General features: G+C 31.6%; 3 protein-coding genes and 1 pseudogene across 5 annotated transcripts; 1 reads left to right on the forward strand and 3 right to left on the reverse strand.

The window, feature by feature from the left end:
* Nucleotides 1-2,922: 2,922 nt before the first annotated feature.
* On the reverse strand, nucleotides 2,923-4,534 carry LOC110616763 (aspartyl protease family protein 2). The gene has a single exon (XM_021759243.2). The coding sequence runs from the start codon at nucleotides 4,422-4,424 to the stop codon at nucleotides 3,069-3,071; it is 1,356 nt and encodes a 451-aa protein (XP_021614935.1). The 5' UTR covers nucleotides 4,425-4,534; the 3' UTR covers nucleotides 2,923-3,068.
* A 4,254-nt stretch (nucleotides 4,535-8,788) lies between these two features.
* LOC110618144 (transcription factor TCP12) lies at nucleotides 8,789-10,980 on the forward strand. The gene has a single exon (XM_021761211.2). It carries the CDS (start codon nucleotides 9,190-9,192, stop codon nucleotides 10,438-10,440), a length of 1,251 nt encoding a protein of 416 aa, XP_021616903.1. The 5' UTR covers nucleotides 8,789-9,189; the 3' UTR covers nucleotides 10,441-10,980.
* A 5,435-nt stretch (nucleotides 10,981-16,415) lies between these two features.
* On the reverse strand, nucleotides 16,416-17,124 carry LOC122723871 (annotated as a pseudogene).
* Nucleotides 17,125-17,264: 140 nt separating this feature from the next.
* LOC110618102 (coiled-coil domain-containing protein 130 homolog) lies at nucleotides 17,265-19,321 on the reverse strand. Of its 3 annotated transcripts, none has more exons than XM_043957928.1 (4): nucleotides 19,046-19,321; nucleotides 18,418-18,459; nucleotides 18,216-18,323; nucleotides 17,265-17,732 (listed from the first exon to the last, which is right to left on the reverse strand). In XM_043957928.1, exons 1-4 carry the CDS (start codon nucleotides 19,107-19,109, stop codon nucleotides 17,686-17,688), a joined length of 261 nt encoding a protein of 86 aa, XP_043813863.1. In that variant the 5' UTR covers nucleotides 19,110-19,321; the 3' UTR covers nucleotides 17,265-17,685. The 3 variants fall into 3 exon arrangements, 2 of the variants coding, with proteins under 2 accessions (XP_043813863.1, XP_021616843.1); XM_021761151.2 differs by having other exon boundaries at nucleotides 18,245-18,323; nucleotides 19,046-19,307; XR_006351084.1 differs by lacking the exon at nucleotides 17,265-17,732 and having other exon boundaries at nucleotides 18,114-18,323; nucleotides 18,418-18,659; nucleotides 19,046-19,315.
* Nucleotides 19,322-20,502: the final 1,181 nt, after the last annotated feature.

Here is a 20,502-nt window from a genome sequence, read left to right on the forward strand (position 1 = left end):
TCTGTTAACTATAATAACAGTAATTAATAGGGTTTTGTAAGCCTGATCTGAACATATAATTAAGCTTTCTTTCAATTTCTCCTTTTAATAAAGAGATAAAAAGAATTTTTCTTTCTTTCTTTCTTTTAAGCGTGCAGTTTTAGCAACTATTCTTAACACTGTAATTAATTAATTCTCCATTAAAATTGCAATGGGATTTAGCTGTGCTGCAAAGTCCATTCCAATTATGAGCTGTAGCTCCATTTCTAATCAGTTTAAATTTTTTTAATTAATTTTTCAATTATACTCATCTTAAAATTATTAAATTTTATTAAATATTTGATAAATATTTTGAATATTCATTTGGAAAAATAATTTTTTTTTCTTTATAAATGAGCCTGGGGTAGCTCAGGTGCATTGGGCTTGGGAGAATCTAGTCTTCGGGCCTCGTACATGCATTTAGGATGCAAATTTCGGGCATTGACCCTTGAAGTTGAAGATTCTATTTGGGCATATGAAGATTCTAAAATTCAAACTTTCTGTAAAAATGTTCTCACATTTATAATAATAGCTAATAGCTAGTAGGGTATGAAAACATTTTGGATATTTTTAAGTATATGATTGAATTCGATTATATGGGAACATATTTGAGTAAAATATATAAATGAATTTATGATGAGTTATATTTAAAAAAAAAAAATCCATGTTGGATTAAAATCAGATTCAAATTAATTAAAATAACATATCTTTTCATAGTAATATTCTATATATGCTTATATATTATATTTAAATAAATGGAAATTAAATATTTTATACAATTATTAAAATTTTAAAATGTAATTTATTAAATATTTGTGTAGATTGTTAATAATTTATCCGATCATAATAAAGCATTTGGGAATTATGAATTTATTTAATTTTATGAGTTTTGTTTTTTTTTTTTTTTTTTGAAAGGGGAATCCAGCAAGACTAACTAATAATCACACTATTATCTTTCGCAACATCACGAGGAAGTAAGGGAACTAGCCTCCATCTGAACTTGGAACTTCGAAGTCAATCCAGCCAAATGATCAACACAATGATTTGCCTCAGAGAAGAAAGGTCATGTAGAGTAGTCTCAATTCTGGATTTACACAGTTCACAGATGGCCGAGGGACAGAGATGTCTTCTCATGCGCTTTCTATTAGTTAAAATCCTATTATGCAAAGTGAGCCAAAGAAAAGTCCTCACTCTTTGTAGACCTCCCCATTTCAATATCAGCTTCCAGCAAGAATGATTGCCTACCAAATGGTTGTTAGCAATCAAAGAATAAGCAGACTTTACGGTAAAAATACCTAAGCTAGAAAGGGACTAAAGCGGACTATCTGCAGTCATAAGTACCGAAGGAGGAGTGACACTAGAGATCTTAACAAGAATTGTTAGAGGGAGGAAGCCTTCAAATTTGATCCAATGCTATTGACCATTTGAATCCACATAATGAGAGATCGGCTCGTGAAGCATGCAACTTGAAATGGTGTTGCAAGCATGGTTAATGAGCCTAGTGCTTGAAAAACCTAAACCACTACAATTCTTTAGTCGTTGAACCTGTTCCCATGGTACAAGCACCAACTTTCTGGAACTACCATGATAACCCCATATAAACTGCCGACACAGTTTGTCGACCTCATCACACAAAGTACTAGATAAAAGAGAAGTTTGCATAATGTAGATAGGGATAGCAGAGGTCACTGACTAAGTCAGGGTAACTCTTCCAGCCAAAGAGAGTTTACAAGTGTCCCAGCTTGCAAGCTTACTTCTGATCTTGTTAATGATGAACTAGTAAGTAGTCCTTTTAATGACATGGGTATGAAGCATGGGAACTTCAAGATAATTTCCTAAGTCATCTGTCTTTGTAATCCCAAGGAACGATTGAGCTATCTCCTATCTATGCCTGACATATTCTTAGAGAAATAAATACGATTCTTATCTCTATTAACTGTATGGCTCGAACTATTGCAGAAATTATCCAACCCTATATTAAAAATGTCAACCTAAATTAGGGAAGTCTCTACAAACAGAATGAAATTATCAGTAAAAAAAAAAAAAAAAGGAAAATAGGAGGATCATCCTTACCAAGAGAGATGGGACCAGACACCCTGTTTCACTACCTAGTTTATACCATGTCCAAGTCTTTCCCTGCAGAGAATAAAAAGGTAGGAAAATAATAGGTCCCTTATCTTAGTTCTCTGCAGGGAGTGAACTTGGCAGTGAGAGCAAATGTTTCCTAGGTGTTATTTGCAAGGACAAGAATAATGATATCAAGCCATCTCATCACAATTATTATTTAGGAAGAATAAATTAGCCAAATTACTTTCTTATTTGCAATGATTCATTTTATAATTAAAAAATTTAAATAAAATATTATTTTAATTATTTATTTGCAATGAATCTTAGATCAATAGTAAGTAGAGATGAATATGAATATGACTTTTATTATTAAATGAGTTGGAATTGATTTAGAGGTTTGGAAATTTACATTCATTTAATTAACTTCTAAACAAAAACTAGTTTTTATAAAACATTTTTCTCAAGTGAATATATATAACTTGTTATGATGTCTGCGCTACACATAAATCGCGTTAAAGTAATATCAACTCTCTACATTTTATGTTTATAGTTGGGACAATGCCTGTAATAAAATCCTAATAAATATAGGAATGGCATCCCCTCTTCCTATTATTATTATTATTTTTTTTAAAAAAAAAGAAAAGTAATGAGCAAAGTCAAAAACATTTATAATAATCTTATAATTAAAGTCAATTGCCTAAAAGTAAAAAAAATAAATTATTAAATTAATAATGCAATAATAAAACATTTAACTAAAATGGTCCTCACCATTTTTTTTTCCACTTGGGAAAAAGGAAAAAAAAGTAAAAAGTAAAAGGTAAAAAGTGCGCTGCTCAATGGTCCAAAAATTCCCACAATTTCCGAAAATAATAACTTTAATTTATATTTAGCAACATGTTGATCATTAAATTAAAAATTCCAATACATGAAAGAAAACAAGATTTAAGGGGGAAAAAAAAAAATTAAAACGCTCCGTTTTTATGTCAGGGCTTAGCACACCCGCTACGTGAAAAACCGAGCCGCGATTTGTCTCTATCGAACTCCAACAAATATCCTTGTTGCATCAGATTCCCTATCACGGAGAAATCGTCATCCGAGTTAACGGGTTGAATCGCTAAACACTTGACTCCGTCACCTGTATCGATGAAGTAATTCATCGATGGAGGCGAAAACACCGAGTCACCACTGAGTTCAAAACTCATTCTAGGTAGAGCGGGTCTTGACACGCCTGACACATTCACGCAAAGATCGAAATCTGGTGATTCCTCAGCCGCAATTGGTAGCTTAACCCGCCGTTTGAACGCTTTAAGAATCTCCCGGTAAGCTGGTTTTGCTATGAAAGTTAACGTCGTGCCTGAATCAATGATCGTTCCTCCATTACCCAACTCGTCAATTGACCAAACAGAGGGATCAATTGGTAGCTTTATACCGTCGACGGATACACTCTTGATGGCAATGTAGTAAAATGTGGGCGATTGAGGGTTTACCAGTAATGGCGTGAAGTTCATTCGTTTCCTCGATACGGCGCTGCTTTGTAGGCCGCCGATCATGAGGTAGCTGATGGGAGGCGGGGAGAGTGTGTAGTCCATCAGACAGTAGGAAAACTTGTTACCAAAACGACGACCCAGCTGGGAAGAAAACGAAATGGGTGCTCTGCCCAAACCCATCACCCCTTGGGCGCCCTTGAAGCTCGCACCCGTAAGGCTTGGACCTGAGATCCGAAACCCACATCCGAATGCTACATTTTTCAGCTTTTTCTTCCTTCCGGTGCTTGTATTTAACGTTATGGTTTCTTTGGAGAAGAATCCACTCGTCTTGGAACCATCAGCATATAGATACTCATATCGACAGGGACTATGCAAGCGAGTGTGGTTACAGGGATTAGGTTGGGGGTGTGGAACGAGTTGACACAGTGGGTTGTAACAGTGAATTGGGGAAAATGTGGAGGAGTGGCGAGCGAGGAATGCAGATCCTGGGAAGTAATTGGAACAGTTTTTGCAGGCAGAGCATTTGACCCAGACAAGATCGCTGCCTGTATCAGCAACTAAGAGCAGAGATTGAGGGGGAGAACCGAGACGTAACGAGACAAAATACTGACCGGAGCCAGAGGAAGCGCCGGAGGTAACAGGCGATTTGAAAGAGGGCCGATTTTGGAGGAGAGAAAGGCGGCGGATATCAGAAAAGAGGGCTTGAGCAGGGGAAGTGAATGGGGTTCTATGGAGCAATGGGAGCTTGAGGTAGTCTTTGGAGGTGTTTACAGGGATGGAGCAGCAGAGATTTGTGAATGTGAATAGAAGGAAGAGGAGGAATAGCTGAGGCAGAGAAGACAGTAACACCATTGTTGTGGAGGTCTGTGAGTGAGGAGGAGAGAGAAGGAAAAGAAATGGAAGGAAAATGACGCGCTTTCAGACACAGAGGCCGTACTATATACGTGTAGACTGTTTGAACGTGGATCTCTTTAAGTTTTGTTTAATGACAAATCTTATTTTAAATTGGATTTATATATGAAATTTTATATATTTATAGTATGAATTCGTTCTAAATAATTACAACAAATTTTGTTTAAAATAATATTAAAAAAAGCAAAGAAAATAAGAAGTGTGTAATGTAAAATAATGCAGGGCTGGAGAGGAGACACGGACAGCTTAACGGGGAGATAAAACCTGACCTGGTTTTGGGTCATGAGGTGTTAATATTTATTTATTGAAAATAAATAATGGGTTGTAAATAGAAGCTTTATAGCAATAGCATCCAATGAAGGTGTCCTAAGAAAAACTTTGCAGCCTATAGAGAGTTGCCACGTAGAAAATCCAGCTGGCGTTGTGCTGAGTGCACATTTGTTTGGGGAAGGTGAAGAAGAGAAATAATGATACGTGTGGTGGACAATTTGCTTACTGGGAAATGCACAGCACAGCATTAAAGCTGCCCACTGGGGCATTGCGCAACCAACCCCCCCAAAAAAAAAAGCGAAAAATTGATCCACTGTAAAAGGTTGGCATCCAATCATCTTTACTTGTTTGGGAATTCATTTTTCTTTATAATTTTTCAAATTTATAATTCAAAAAATAAATTAATCGAGATCATTTAAAAAAAAAAAAATCTAAGACTTGGCAAATTGTGTACATTTAATGGTGGTACTAAATCCCATCTTAAAACGCCACCGTACTGCAGTAGCAGCACAGCATAGCTATCAACTCAACTGCGTAGGAAAAAAGAAAAAAAATGTTGCGATATGGACCCAGATATGTTAAAATTATGAGATCCAGTCCTCTTTTCCTGCCAGGAAATCGGGCCTACATCTTGCCTTCTTTTATGCAATACGACAGTCCATAATAATCTTGATTTATTTTTAATCCAAGGACTTCTCTTTTTTCCTTGAGCGAGCCCAAGTTTCTCTGGGTTGATTCCGGGTCTCTAACTATTAATTCTCGGGAGCCCAGCCCAGGTTCCATAAATATTTCTGCTCATTTAGGAAAATGACCTGCAGGTCCATTGTATGGCAATTACAGGTTTTTAACCAGAAAAAAAAAAAAAAAAAAGCTACTAAGGAACCATTACAAGTTCCAACCCAAAGACCAATAGATCCAACAACCCTAGTACTAGACAAAAGATAAGGTTATTTGGGGCTTTTTGCAAATTTAGGGTCGGGGCTATTTTTATTTCCGAATTTAGGGTTGAAAAAATTTTATTTGCGATTTTAGGGTTTGACTGTCACGTGGCAGCTGAAAAAGACGCCAGGCTCTTTTGTTTTTTTGTTTTAAATGTCTGGTGCCACTTAAAGTGGCTCCAGAAAATTGTTTTTTTTTTAATTTTTTTTATTATTATTTTTAATTATTAATATATTATAATAAAATATTTATATTATATTAATTTTTTTTATTTATATTATATTTTATAATAATAAATATTTTTTATAATTTTAATATATTAATATTTAAAAAATTTTATTATTAATATTTAAATAAAAAATTACTGGAATTATATTTCAGGATTATAAAATTGATATTATGTTGCGATGAGATGTATAAAAATAATTCAATCATATCGTATAAAGTGATAAATTTTTTTATTATTTTAATACATTAATACATTAATTCTGTAATTAAATAGTATAAATATTTTGTATACGGTTAATGTTATTTTATAACTTTACAAACTACTAAGCGTAGTTATAAATAATTATTATATTATCTTACTATTAGATACTATGAGATATTATACGAGAATTGAATTATTTATAATTTATTAAAAAAATAATTAATTAATCTAATTCAAAGTAAATTAATTATATTTATTATATTTGATAAATTATAAACAATCAGGTGATCGCATGCAACATTTAAGTAGTCTATAATAATATTCTATAATTCTAAATAGCAAGTAAATTTAATTTTTATAATTTTAAATATTAATATTTATTTATTTATTTTTATAATTATAAATAATAATGTAATTTAAATAATTAATAAAAAATAATAATTAAATATTATATACGATCACTTGATTATTTATAATTTATTAAATAAAGCAATATAATAATTTTAAATATTTTATACGAATTGTTTATAATTTATTAAAAATAAAAAAATAATTAAATTAAGTAATTAATTCAATAAAGCTATTTTATACAGATTTAATAGAGTATAATATTATAATTCTAAATATTTTTATAATATTATTACATATTGAAAATATTTTTCTAAAATATAATAATTATTTATAACTAGTCTTAGTATTTTGTAAAATTATGAAATAACATTAAACGTATATAAAAATATTGATACTATTTAATTACAGAATTACTGTATTAATATATTAAAATAATAAAAAAATTTATCCATCTAATCGCAATATAATATCAATTTTATAATTCTGAAATATAATTTCAGTAATTTTTATTTAAATATTAATAATAAAATTTTTTAAATATTAATATATTAAAATTATAAAAAATATTTATTATTATAAAAATATTTATTATTATAAAAATATAATATAAATAAAAAAATAATATAATATAAATATTTTATTATAATATATTAATAATTAAAAATAATAATAATAACAATTTAAAAAAAAAACAATTGTCTGGCGCCACTTTAAGTGGCGCCAGACATTTAAAAAAAAAAAAACAAAGCGCCAGGCTCTGGCGCTTGTCAAAGAGGCGCCAGGCGTCTTTTTCGACTGCCACGTGGCAGTCAAACCCCAAAATCGCAAATAAAATTTTCTCAAACTCCAAATTCGGAAATAAAAATAGCCCCGACTCTAATTTTGCAAAAAGCCCGATTATTTGTCTCCACTACCGCCAAAATAATAACCGCCACAAGCGGCGTTTGTGGTCACTGAGCATTAGGGCAAAAGAATAAAAAAGAAGAAATGGTGCATTCAACATGAGAGATCATCGGCTATCCCTAACAACACCTGACCTTCTGTAGGCCAAAAATGATTCAACCTCATATAGAGAAACGACATGAAAGTAAGGAGAAGGGTGGTTTCAGATCCAAACTCAAACAAGCAGCAAGAAAAGAGACAAAAGCAAACATCAAAAACACAAACTAACATCCGCGCAGCAGCCAAAGAAACCTTCAAAAATCATGCCAGCCGACAAATCTGCTAAAAATATCTACGATCTGTCCAGAGAGCTATAAAAATTTTATAACAACATTAATTTTATTGATATAAAAATAAATATAATAATATATAAATAATTATTTCTGATAATACATAAAAAAATATAATACTAATAAAAATTACAGATATTGACAAAAAATTATTTTTAAGATTAATATTTATAAATTTCATCTCATAATAACTATTCCATTCATTTCAAAATTTTTATTCATATTTTATTTTTTAAATTTCTCAAAATTATTGTCTATCTTTTTTATATTATAGTAATATATACATTAATTATTATAATTTTATTTTATTTTATTTTTAAAATAATCTCTCATTAATTATAATTTTTCTAAATAAATATTTAAATTATTTTAATATTTAATAAAATTTAATATTTTTAAAATGTGCATAATTAAAATTTTATTAAAAAAATTATCTATAATTTTATTATAAAATATTTATATCCAGTATCTATTTGCAAAGACTGTGTATTTACTACTATACATTTACTTTTACTTTTAGTAATAAAATCTTTTGTTACTGTAAACTTACTTTTTAGAATTAAAAATTTTTGTTACTAATTTTAACAATTTTCAGGGAACGGGAGGGAAAGCTAGTGGCATACATAAGGTCTAAAACCCTAGAGGTCAAATGGGTGAAGAGAGGAAAATTATTTCTGTCTATTACACTGCCACAAACCTTTTATTTTTATTAAGAGATAATGGAAGTAGAACTCAGGATCTGAGTGTCCTCTACTTGATGCAGGGATAGGCACTGCCACAGACCTCAAGGGGGTGTAAAATATGCTGCAAATAATCAAGACAGAATCAGAGAAATGAAAGTGACATTTGGTATCCCAGTCAAAGAAAAGCTCGCGCAACCCATAGAGGTAAAAAAGCAAGTTTGGCTCAATTTTTACATGCCCGCTCTCCTCTCTATCAGCTGACTGCTGCTTCTGCTGCTCTACTCATATATAATTATATATGCCCTTCTCATCTCCACCTCCACCTAGCCTCCTTAGAGGTGGCCACATCTCACAGCTACGTACACACACACTCTCTCTCTCTCTCTCTCTCTCTCTCTGATAAAAGGAAACGAAAGATAAAGACAAGGAAGGGAATAAGTATGGTTGCTATCAGAAGCGCCTGTACCCACGTGAAAGTGTTGCCATTGAACAGTATCTGCGCTTGAAATTGTAATTATTAGAGACTAGAGCTTCAATTTTGTGTTATATCTCCTCATCATTTCAATGGCTTCCTTTCTATTAATCTCATTGCTATATCTATGCTCAATCCCTCAGTTGTTCGTGTGACTTTTATCTCTCTTTTACTTTTCCTTCATTAAACAAGCTGTGCGTTCTTTTTACCTTTCTAAATAAGGATGAATATGAAGCTTTTTGTCTCAAATTCCTGAATTTTCTACTTGCTTTGAGAACACACCACCCTGTTCCCAATTACCCCTTGTACAGCTGCTACCGTGTGAATCATGTATTCTTCAAGCAGCAATTGCTATCCTTTTCAGTACACTCAAAACCAGATTGACATAACAAGCCTGATACCAGAAGATCAGCTCTTTTCACCTTTTCTGCACTTACCTTCATCTTATCTTGATCATGGTGATTTTCTTCCAAGTGACTTCTTAACTCATCATTATCATCAACTACAACAACAGCAACAGCAACAAATTCTGGGGTCCAACGCTAATTTGGAAGCAGAGACAATTCAGGAGATGAACCCTTCTGCTAATTTGAAGAGGGCAACACGAAGCAATAACAAGAAAAAGAGAAGCAACATGAATGGTACAAAGCAGCCGGTTCCTAGAAAGAGAAGTGGGAAAAAGGACCGGCATAGCAAGATCCATACAGCTCAAGGGCCAAGAGACCGGAGAATGAGGTTGTCTCTTCAAATTGCTCGAAAGTTCTTTGATCTCCAAGACATGCTGGGCTTTGATAAAGCAAGCAAAACCATCGACTGGTTGTTTTCAAAATCAAAGGCCGAAATCAAGGAACTCACAGACAGTCTCTCTAGACCTAGAGTGAAGAGAACTACTAGTAGTGGTGATGGCCAGAGTGTTCCTTCTACTTCAGAGAGTGAAGTTATGTCATCAGGTATCAGGCTGACGCCTGATCATGGAGACAAGGGTGAGATCATTGTTGAGGATAACTCATTTGTGAGCATTACAAGACAGAAAATGAGCAAAAAATCAAATAAACCATCCCTGATTAATCCTCTTGTTAAAGAGTCCAGGGAAAAGGCAAGAGCAAGAGCGAGGGAGAGAACCAAGGAGAAACAGAAGATCAAAGGCTTTGACAAGTGCAACCACTATTCTCAAGCAAACCCTAACAATTTGGAGCAGTTGGGGCCTGCTAGATCTCTCGAAAATGGTGAAAACTTGGGTTTTGGAGACCATGAAATGAAGCCTCTTCTAATGGTAGCTGGTGAAGAAGATCATCAAGAACCTAGAACTTATTTGATGCAACATCAAACGAATTCTGTAAGCATCGTTGACAAAACCTTTGGGCTTACAGGCCCTTCAAAATCTTCTTCGATTTTCGATCTTCCTCACAACTTTGTGGTTCCAAGTGCCAGTGGGGCTGATTTCGAGGACGAATTTTCAGGGCTTACCGGAAATTGGGACATTAGCAATGCAAGAGTCCAGAATAGATTCTGCGCAGTGCCAAGCATGAAGCTATCAAGAGGTAATATCCAGTACAAAACCCTAGGGAAATTTTCATGACCACCCTAAATGCACAAGAACACAATCCTAGTTCAAGTTTCATCATCATCTCAAACGCCCAAGAAAAATTCCTTACTTCGCCTTCGATACCTTCTTCAAACACCCGTGAAGGAAACCCTAGTTCACTTTTCATCAACTTCTCAAATTCGGAGAAGCATAACCCGCCTCCAATTTCCATGACAACCTTAGATACTGAAGGTTTGAATTCTCGCTTCAGGCAAGAACAACTCTCCTGCAATCCTAATGCTGCCGATTAGTACGGCAGCTTATATCAAGTGCCTAAACTCTTTCTTTTGTGCTTGATCAACCCACAAAATGAAAAAAAAAGACATAGTTCCTTTGTCTGGAAATCGTCTCCAGTATTGAAGCTTTTGTTAAATATGGAATAAAAAATAATTACTGTGTTTTCTGGAAAGGTTTTTCTGGGTGATCAGTGTTGTGTTAAGTCTTTGTTCATGGATATTGGTCACTGTTTCATGATTTTTTTTAACTCCAGCAAAGTTGGATTAAGAAAAGGAAAATAGGGAGGACATAATGAATATTGAAATCCACATAACATTACTAATAAATTATGTCTATGGGGACAGCAGTATACAATCAAATTGCAAAATTTCAAATGAAAAGCCATGAATTCATTTTTCTAATTTTTTGATAAATCAAATTATTGTTATTTACCCATTACTAGGAAAAATTTAACAGGATCAGCTAGACTAGAACCTAAGGTCACAAGAGCAGAACACCCAAAACCTAAAGCTAATCATGTTAAATGAAAAAACCTGGCCAAAAGGACAGCCAAAGCAAATACATAGAGAACCAGAAGTCTATAGACACCAAAGAAGCAATTAACTTCAAAGAAAAGAGGAATTCATTCATAGAGAGTGCAAAGAAATAAAATAAATATCAGACTCGCTACTTTGAATTTGTGTTCTCACAGGCATCAGGTGAAAAATCTGGAACAGCAGTATTATGTGAAGGACAATTTTACTTCATAAATTCGCAACACAAAGGGGAAAAATGATTTCAACCATCGATCCTCACAATGCAGAGCAGTTTCATATTGCCTTAATTTCATCAAGGCAGGTGCTATACAAACTATTGCTGCCTGGTGCAATATTAGACTTGAGAACAGCCAAGTTCGTTGGAGAATGCTAAAAGGTAAGATTCTCACTATTTCTCATGTACAAGAAGCTTCATGCAGATTTGGTTTCAGAATCCCCCAGATGGGTAGGAAGAAGATTCAAAGAGGCAGTAGGGGGCTGGCAGCTATAGGGTAATGGCTCCGGGTTGAGATTTTGTATGATTCATTTTGTATTGTATATAATAATGAGTATTAAATTGTTAAATAATTTAAATTAATCGTTTTAAATTGAGTATAAAGTAGATCCAAACGATTATTTAAATCCGTTTGAATCGAGCCATTTCAATAATCTTAGCTAATTAGAATTTTTTTTATTAAAAGAAATATAATTATTTATACATAATGCTTCTGTTTTGTGAATTGAAATTATAGTAAATTCTATAATTAAATTTTAAAGATAAATGACAAAAGAGTTGAGGGGGAGAGAGAGAGAGAGTGGCAGACGACTAAGATTAAAAGTAAGAGGCGATGTGGCAGAGTCTTGTACTGTACGTAGCATTAGCAGCCTATTTATCAAAAGCCACATGAACTTTTTCTTTCTCATCGCAAAAAGCCAACAACTTTAGTTATCTATCTCTTTTTCTTTTTATATATTTTTCAACTCAAATTATTATTTTGATACAATTAACTCCACGAGTTGAGAGCTCTCAGTTTTAGAGAAGACTTTAATATTAATGAACTAAAATCTATTATTATAAAATAAAATTTTAATTTAAATAAGAAATGATGAAAAGGCTAATTAAGTACGATTTCAAGTTTTTTTATTAATTATTCTTCTTAATTAAATGCTTGAAAAAGTCATTACATACAGTAAATTTTAGTAAAATAAATATTCCTCCCTCTGCTTCTATGAATTAAAAATTAAAATAATAAAATTTATATTATATTTCCTAATTATATTATTAATTAAGATTTATTTGACATTGTTATTAAAGTTATTATTGAGAAAAAAAATACTTTTTTAAATGTACTAGTTAAGAAATATTAAAGATTGATTTAAAATTAATTTTTAACATAATTTAATAATAAAAATATCAAAATAATAAAATAACTTTTTTTAAACGAATTTTTTTCAACATTTAAAATTATATTTTTTAATGCTACTAAGTTGTTATTGGAAATAATAGATTTAAAGAAGTATTAAATTAAAAAAATAAAAATTGTATATTATTATTAGTAAATTTATTAGTAAATTATTAATAGATTATGATCCGATCGGTAAATTTATGGGTAATATAAATAAATAAAAATAAAATTATTTCAATTCATATAATAAATTTTATTATTATTGTTTATTAATTCAGTAATATTTGAAATTATATTATTAGTATTATAAATAAGTTTTTAATTTATTTATAATAATTATTAGAAAAACATATAATATGTTGAAAAATTATATTTATATTTACAAAAAAAAAAAGAATAGATGATAAAATGAATTGAGGAAAATAGAAAATGAGAGAATGGAAATGTGATAAAAATAAATAGATAATGAGAGAAAAATGATATAAAATAAGAGAAAATGAAAAGAAATGGAATAAGGAAAAATTAGAGAAAATGATAGAAAAAATTATGAAGAATAAAGGCAAAAAATGAAAGAAGAGTGGAGAAACAATTAGAGAAAAGAGAAGAAACAATTACAAAAGAAAACAAATAGAGAGAGAATAATAGAAAAAGAAAATTACAGAAAAAAAATGAAAGAAACTAATATAGATGAAATTGCTGAGAAAAAATGAAGAAAAGGATAAAATAGGAAAGAAAAATAATGAAACAAAAGAAAATGTAAAAGTAATAAAAAAATTTTATAGAGAAAAATGAATAAAATAAGAGAATATAAATATGAGAAAAATGAGTAAAAGTGATTAATTATAGAGAATAGTATATGAAAAAATAAGGATAATGGAAGGAAAGAGAATGATATGAAAAAAATAAGAGAAAAAATTATGAGGTGAGAAAATTGAATGAAAGAAAAAAATTAGGAAAAGAAAGAAAATGTGAGAAAATAAAATAATAGAATGAACGAGATAAATAAAGAAGAAAGATAGTGTTATATTTATAAATATAAATTATTAATATTAAATACATTGTTAAATTTTAATAGAAAACTGATTTTTTTTTTTATAAAAAAATTATCAATGAATTTAAAATCCCTTAAAACCCGTTGCAAAGTGAAAATTGATGGATTTAAGAAGTATGGAATTTTAATTTTGAATTTGCCAATGAATTTACCATTTAATCAGTTGGTAAATTCCAACATTCTTTTACTCATAAATTTGATGATGAAATTCATTGATGGATTTTCAAATTCATTATTAATTTATTAGTAATTTCAATACTTTTTAAATGATCAACTAATTTATGAATGGATTTTGAGTTGGTCAGTAAATATCAACCATAATTATTTTTAAAAATTTTAAAATCCGTTACTAACAGAAATAGATTATCAAAAAATTTCAAAATTCGTTAGTGAATTTTGTATAATTTTTTTATGTTAAAAATTAGCAATAAATTTTAAGATCGTTCATAAATCCGCTATAAATTTTTGTAGAAGGTGAGGCAATTTCCACAGCATGCAGTATTAATTTGAGCAACAGAAAACATCTATTTCCCGGATAGAAATACCATGATCAAAGACCACACAAATACAGAATTAAACAGAAAGATAGAAAAAAAAACCTGAATCTCAATGCATTGCTGAAGAATATACAGAAAACCCACCAATGCCGTAAGCTAGCCCTTCAGATCAACAAAGAGCACGAACTGTTGCATAAACATAAACTTTTTAACAAACAATTGCAATAGATATATGTACCAAAAAAGAAAAACCAAGAAAGATCTGATCAAGAGAAGTGTGCGCGTGTGTACATCAAGAAGCAGCAAATGCTGAAGCAACAAACCCCGAAAAAAGAGAGAGAACTCTGTGCAACGATAGTAAACACCAGTTTTGGGAAGGAAAGAGATAGAAAAGAAAGAAAAACAAGAACACAGTTTCGTTTTGGAAAGAATCCGAAAGAAGCTTCTCTCTCTCAGTGAAAGCCTCAACTCGGCCGGAGGAGGAGGAAGAGGAAGAGTAGTACCGTTATATAAGGTTGGTGGATGAGTGAAGCAGTTAACAATTAACAACTGACAGAAGCCTGCAACACCTGACTCTCTCTCAGTTTTTATGTGGATTAGTTATTTTCATTTGTTCGTTTTGGATCAGTTGCGTGATCTTATTACGGTATTAGGTGCACCCTGAGCCTGACTGACTCTATTCTATAGAATCCATGAAATCTTTTATCCTTGATCATTTTAAAGAGAGTACTGTATAAAACAAGAGCATATAAATATCAGAAAAGTCCAAACATTTGAATAGATCCAAAGTGTAATTAATACTATAAAATGAGAGGTGTCTGCATGTTGGATCACTGCCACTGGCTCTGGAATTAATGATCTGATCGCTCTTTTGTTTTCTTTAATGCAGCGATCGAGTGTGGAGAGTAAAGCCCAAATTTGAGCCTTTTCTAAATGTACTGAATCATGATTCTGTGTGTGTGCATGCAGCATTTAGGGTTGGTCACTTGAAGTACTATCACGAGATATTGCCGTCTTGGAGAGCTGCAAAAGAACATAATTACTCTGCATTAGGCCCTCACAGATTGTTGTCTGCGTAAATGCATATTAATTTTTATTTTTTTTCGTACAATTATTATTTATCATTGCTCTTGCGGCTTGGCTATAGAGAGAGTCCTCCACTTTGAGATTGCAGATCCATTCCTTCGGGCGGTGGGGGCCTTCTCCTTGCCCAACTGTGGATTTCTTCTCTCTCTACATAAAGTGTCGATGAGGTAGCGGTTCGTATAGGTGGCCATGCATGGTGCAATGAGTCTCCTTTGACCATGGGAGTGGTGGTCTTGTCGATGAGGCTGAATGCAGCTCCTTCCCGCTTCTTGGCCTAAGGGTCTCTGTTTTCTATGGACTTATTGAGTTCATTAGTGGTCCTCTTGAGTTTCAGTAAGTATTGAAGGTCATATTGGCTATGGTTGATGGGGAATCCACAAGTCCTCCCTTTCCTTTCTAGCGGTGGGAGTTTTCTATGATGAGGTTGTGCAACGTTAAAGAGTTAAAGCAAACTTTATAATGTTACAAACAACTACAAGACATTATAACTATTTTTAGATTGGACGAATTAGTTGAAGATATCAAGAAAATTGAGTATTTCTTATCACAGCCCATTTTCGTAGAAAATTATTTTGACTATAATTGAATCCTTAGTCGAATCAAATTTTTAGTTCATTTTTGGTTCGGATCATAAGGTTTAAGATTAGACTTTCTTATTTATCTTGCCTCAGTGAATTTTGAAAAACTATTGTAGACCTTGTAATCTTTGTTCCATCAATGAATTATTATCTTTGATAGAAAAAAATGTAAAAGGAATATTGCAACATCCCACCTCATTTGGAAATGGAAAATTAAAGGGGTATATGTATATATATATATATTCAATCATCTAATTCCAAATGGTTCAGGACCTAGGAAGGAAAGCACCTTCAAGCACCAGAAAAACCAATATAGAAATTAATTAACACCCCACGTCCTAAAATCAATGAAAATAAGGAAACTACTGGGAATAACATCCACTTGCATCCTCCATAAGTCATTCTATTTCAGATTTACTAATTCCAACACTTGTTCGACCAAAAAAAAAAAAAAAATCCAACACTTGTTCGACCAAAAAAAAAAATCCAACACTTTGCTATAACCTTTTACGTGTCCTGCACATCAGTGCCGGAAAAGGACAAACAAAGCAAAGCAAAGCAGTACACACATAACCTTTTTTTCATGTCCCACGCATAAGTGCCAGAAAAGGGTAAATAAAGCATTAAACACTCGCATGTACTAGATCTAATTAGACCAATGCTATCCAGAGTATGCAAAGACCAGCGGGAAAAAAATAATAATAATAAAATCAAACAAGATATTAACTAAGTGAAGAGATTACACCAACAGATAACCCACAGCTAAAGATGTCTTGACTTTAATGAACGTAACTTATGCCTGATTGAAGAAACAGCATCCCGCAACCATGAAGATGGCTTAATCCCCCTGTCAGTAAGCTAATAGGCTGCAGCCACACTTATTTTCCTTTTATCTTGTAGCTCCAAACGCTTCATATTGGAGATGGAAGACCCAGTAGATTCTGAAAAGATTGAAGTTGCACTAATTAATGCTCACTTATCCTCTACTTTTGTCAAACCTGGAAGAGAACTTCACGTGCTGCATTCCAGCATCTTCTTTATGCCTAGTCCCATTTTCCTCCAAGCAACCTCTATTTCAGCAACCTTTTCTTTTGACTTCTAAGTTGGCTCGAAGAGCTTTGTTAAGGGCATAGTCATCTGAATGTCTGGCATCAGATACTCGATGAAGTTGAACTAGGACTGGATCAGCTTATTTCTTCTTCTGCAGATCCTCTTCCTGATGTTCAAGACGATAAAATGGATCTGGTAGTTTACCCCTCTGTTAAACAAATAACTGAACCAAAATGTTAGTTTTATACGGACCTTCATGATGTTTCTGCATCCTCAATATTGAACTCATCACTCGAGTCCCAGTGTTAATCACACATTTCACAGTTTTTTTAATCTGTCTGAACAACAATTTCATGTTTGCACCATGCAGATTTCATAATGAAGCTCCATCTCTAAAGGAAGCAAGAAGAGATGTAAAAAATTAGATTTAAAACTAAAAAAATGGCCCCATCGTAATAAGTGAATATGATATAGAAATGAGCTCTTCAATTGGCTAAGCAATGAAATTAATTAACAGGTGAACTTTCTCACGGATTAAAATCATGAGCAAGATACAACAAATCAGGTTGTTGCAAGCGTGATGCAAGTCCACATTTCAACCTAATATTTTCCAACTAAAATATAATATACCAGAATAATAAGATAGTATGATCCTTAAATCAAACATGAGCAACAGTATCATAGGATCCCTTCATATGTTTCTAACCTTCTATCTTAAAATGTTGGTAACATCTGTTAATCAGATGTTAGAGATACCTTTGTAGAATAACAGTTCCCCACTTGCTTTTTACTCTGCATTGAACCGATCACCTTTAACAATCATTGAATTGCAACCACCAGACCATGCATTGAATGGCATCTCGAAGCTGAATGTAAGAAAATTATGTCAGACTGGTATTACAGTGGGCAGGAGAGAAAATTTTAAAGTTGTTTAGGCTTTTTATTCAAGTACCACTATCACTTGGCTGCTAGCTATTCAGAAGCTCCGTTATAATATTTTCTTCATATGCTTCTACCGGAACTTAAGATGATCCATTGACTCAGTTCATCTTCATTTTTAGTTAACCAATATTTTGTTGTAAAAATTTATACGTAGGAAATTCATCCCTTTCCATAGTGGTTTTGATCCATGTCTTCAATTCTAATAGAAAGCAACATTTAACGTTTTTATGACAGATGTGTTCTTTGTGAAATAAAATATTAAATGCATATTTGATAATTTATATGCTCTGAGAACTCTGAAAGGATGAAATCCTAAAATCAACCCCTTCAAAAGTCAGCCAATTTCCATTACCAGATGGCAAATATTTAAGATATGATTCTTTAAACATAAACCACAAGTCATCAACCTTTTAATACAATGCTATTGAAATGATACCTAGTTATCAAAATGCCCTGGTATATTTTTCTTGCTTCTCCCTTAGAGCATGCTGACCATGGAACTTGTTCAAAGAACCCTGAAATTAAAATTGAGAATCCCCCTAATCAAAGATACTGAAGCAAAATAAACTAGATTACTATATGAAAATGCATATTTTTGCAATATTATACCAGTTCTGGAGTGCATTCTGGGGTTAGTAGAAATTATCAGCTCTAACAGGTTCAGATAAAATGTGTTAGAATCTTGAACAAACTCATGAAAACAAATAAGTAAGCTATTAGAGAACAAAACTATCTGCTGCAAGACAAGGAACGACCTCTGTCAAATTCTCAAACATGTTTAGTTTGCTCCTAATGGGAACCAAATCTTAAGCCAAGAAGACTTCAAGTTTCTTACAAATCACCACCACTTTCTACATGCAAGCATCAGGGACACATTAAAACAATCACCATACGTTTCTCATAAATAAACAAAGCTTCTGTCACATGCTTCAAAGTTCAGAAAGAGTAAGAAATTTTTTTTAAAAAAATGCTAAAGGGAGCAACCCAAATTTATGAAATTCTTCCATTCACATAAATCAATGAAAAAAAGTTGCATTTGAATACACAAATATGAAATCTAACAAAACAATAAATGCTTCTGACTAAAACTGTTGCAACAAACATATTATACCAAAATCATATAGACTATAACAAAACCTGATGATATAAGATAACTAGCCAATTGACAAACAGAACAGAACGAGTAAACATAAACACAGATTTCCATGATTGCAGAAAGAGAATAGAGATTCCTTACCATTTGTCTCCTTGTCGGAAGTAGAACTAACTTGGGGGAGATTCCGATCTTTCTTCTTTCCCATGAATTTTGGTCATGTGGATGTGGAGATTGGATAAGTCGGATCTCCCTTTGAGGAGTGCCTGACTAAACGTCATCGTTTATATTCCCAACCTAACCTTTTTTAACATCGTCTACAGACGGAGAAAGTTTTACTCGGCCTTCAGTTCAGGAACATGGATGACAAAACCGAACCGCCCCGACTGGAAACCCAGACCCGCACAAAATTCCGCTTGATCTGATTTCAATCTGATTTACTATGGTTCTGATTATGGTCTTAAAAAAAAAAAAAACTCAAATTTTATTAATTACACTCTAAACTTTAATAAAATAACAAAATTATTTTATCTTTATTGAAAAAAACTTTTTTATTTCATAAAATTTTAAATCACAATCAATAAATTTAATATACAATCAGTAATAATTTAAAATATATATTTTTTAAAAATTATTTATAATGTAATTAATTTGTATTTAATTAAGATTATTTTCTTTATTTTTTAATATAATTATAATTAAGACAAAAAAGAACATATTTAAAAATAAATTTTTAACTTAAAAAATTATTCTTATACTTCATAACTAAAAAATAAATAAATCATTATTAAATATAATAATTAGCCACTTATTTTAATTTTTTAATATGCGTTATTTATTTATTTTATGATAATATGTATAATTTTTATCACTGTAATAAATTTTTTAAAATAATTATTCAATTTAGCTATGAATAAATTCAATATAAACTTAGTTATACAAATGTCAATATTTTGCGTTAAACATTTTATTTATCAGTGAGTTAAATATATTTTTAATCACTGAATCAAATTAAATTATACGCTACTCTTTTTTTAATAGGAATTGAATTTGAGAGGTGAATTAAATTTGTGAACTAAATTAAATTACAGATGTTTTTTTTTATTTTAATTGAAAATATAATAATTTAGTTGAAGTTTTACCTAACTATAAAATCAAATTATATATATAAATATATATGTATAAAGATTGTGTTGACAAATAGATAGACAACCTTCCATTTATAAGGTCAACAGACTTAATTTAATTTTTTTTTTTATTTTAATATAATGGTAAGATAGTATTGTGGGTTAATTTCATTTTTAATCTAACTCACTAAAAAATATGTTAATTTTATAAGCAAGTGGCAAAAATAACTTTGATGAAAAAGCAACCCACTGAATTATAATGAGTAATTTATAAAAATAATAAGTGTAATTGAAACTTACCCTACAAATTTCTTTTGGGCATGCAAAAATCCTATCATTAGTGAAATTCTGAAGCTCTGATTACTACCACAAGGCTGCATTTGCAAGCCAACTTGCAGGTTTCATTCAGTTCAAAAATAGGGGAAAAAAAGAAATTATCTCCAAGAATTCTAATTTCTTTTATAAAATTGTATT

The sequence above is a fragment of the Manihot esculenta genome, chromosome 6 (assembly GCF_001659605.2).
Source record: "Manihot esculenta cultivar AM560-2 chromosome 6, M.esculenta_v8, whole genome shotgun sequence".
NCBI classification, from domain to species: domain Eukaryota; kingdom Viridiplantae; phylum Streptophyta; class Magnoliopsida; order Malpighiales; family Euphorbiaceae; genus Manihot; species Manihot esculenta.

Coding starts and splice junctions, on each gene's coding strand:
- LOC110618102 (XM_021761151.2), bottom strand. CDS start 19,109: ATGGGAAAGAAGAAAGATCGGAATCTCCCCCAAGTTAGTTCTACTTCC. Junction 18,460..19,045: donor TTCCGACAAGGAGACAAATG/GTAAGGAATCTC, acceptor TGAACCTGTTAG/AGCTGATAATTTCTACTAAC. Junction 17,733..18,244: donor CAGGGCATTTTGATAACTAG/GTATCATTTCAA, acceptor TCTTACATTCAG/CTTCGAGATGCCATTCAATG.
- LOC110616763 (XM_021759243.2), bottom strand. CDS start 4,424: ATGGTGTTACTGTCTTCTCTGCCTCAGCTATTCCTCCTCTTCCTTCTA.
- LOC110618144 (XM_021761211.2), top strand. CDS start 9,190: ATGTATTCTTCAAGCAGCAATTGCTATCCTTTTCAGTACACTCAAAAC.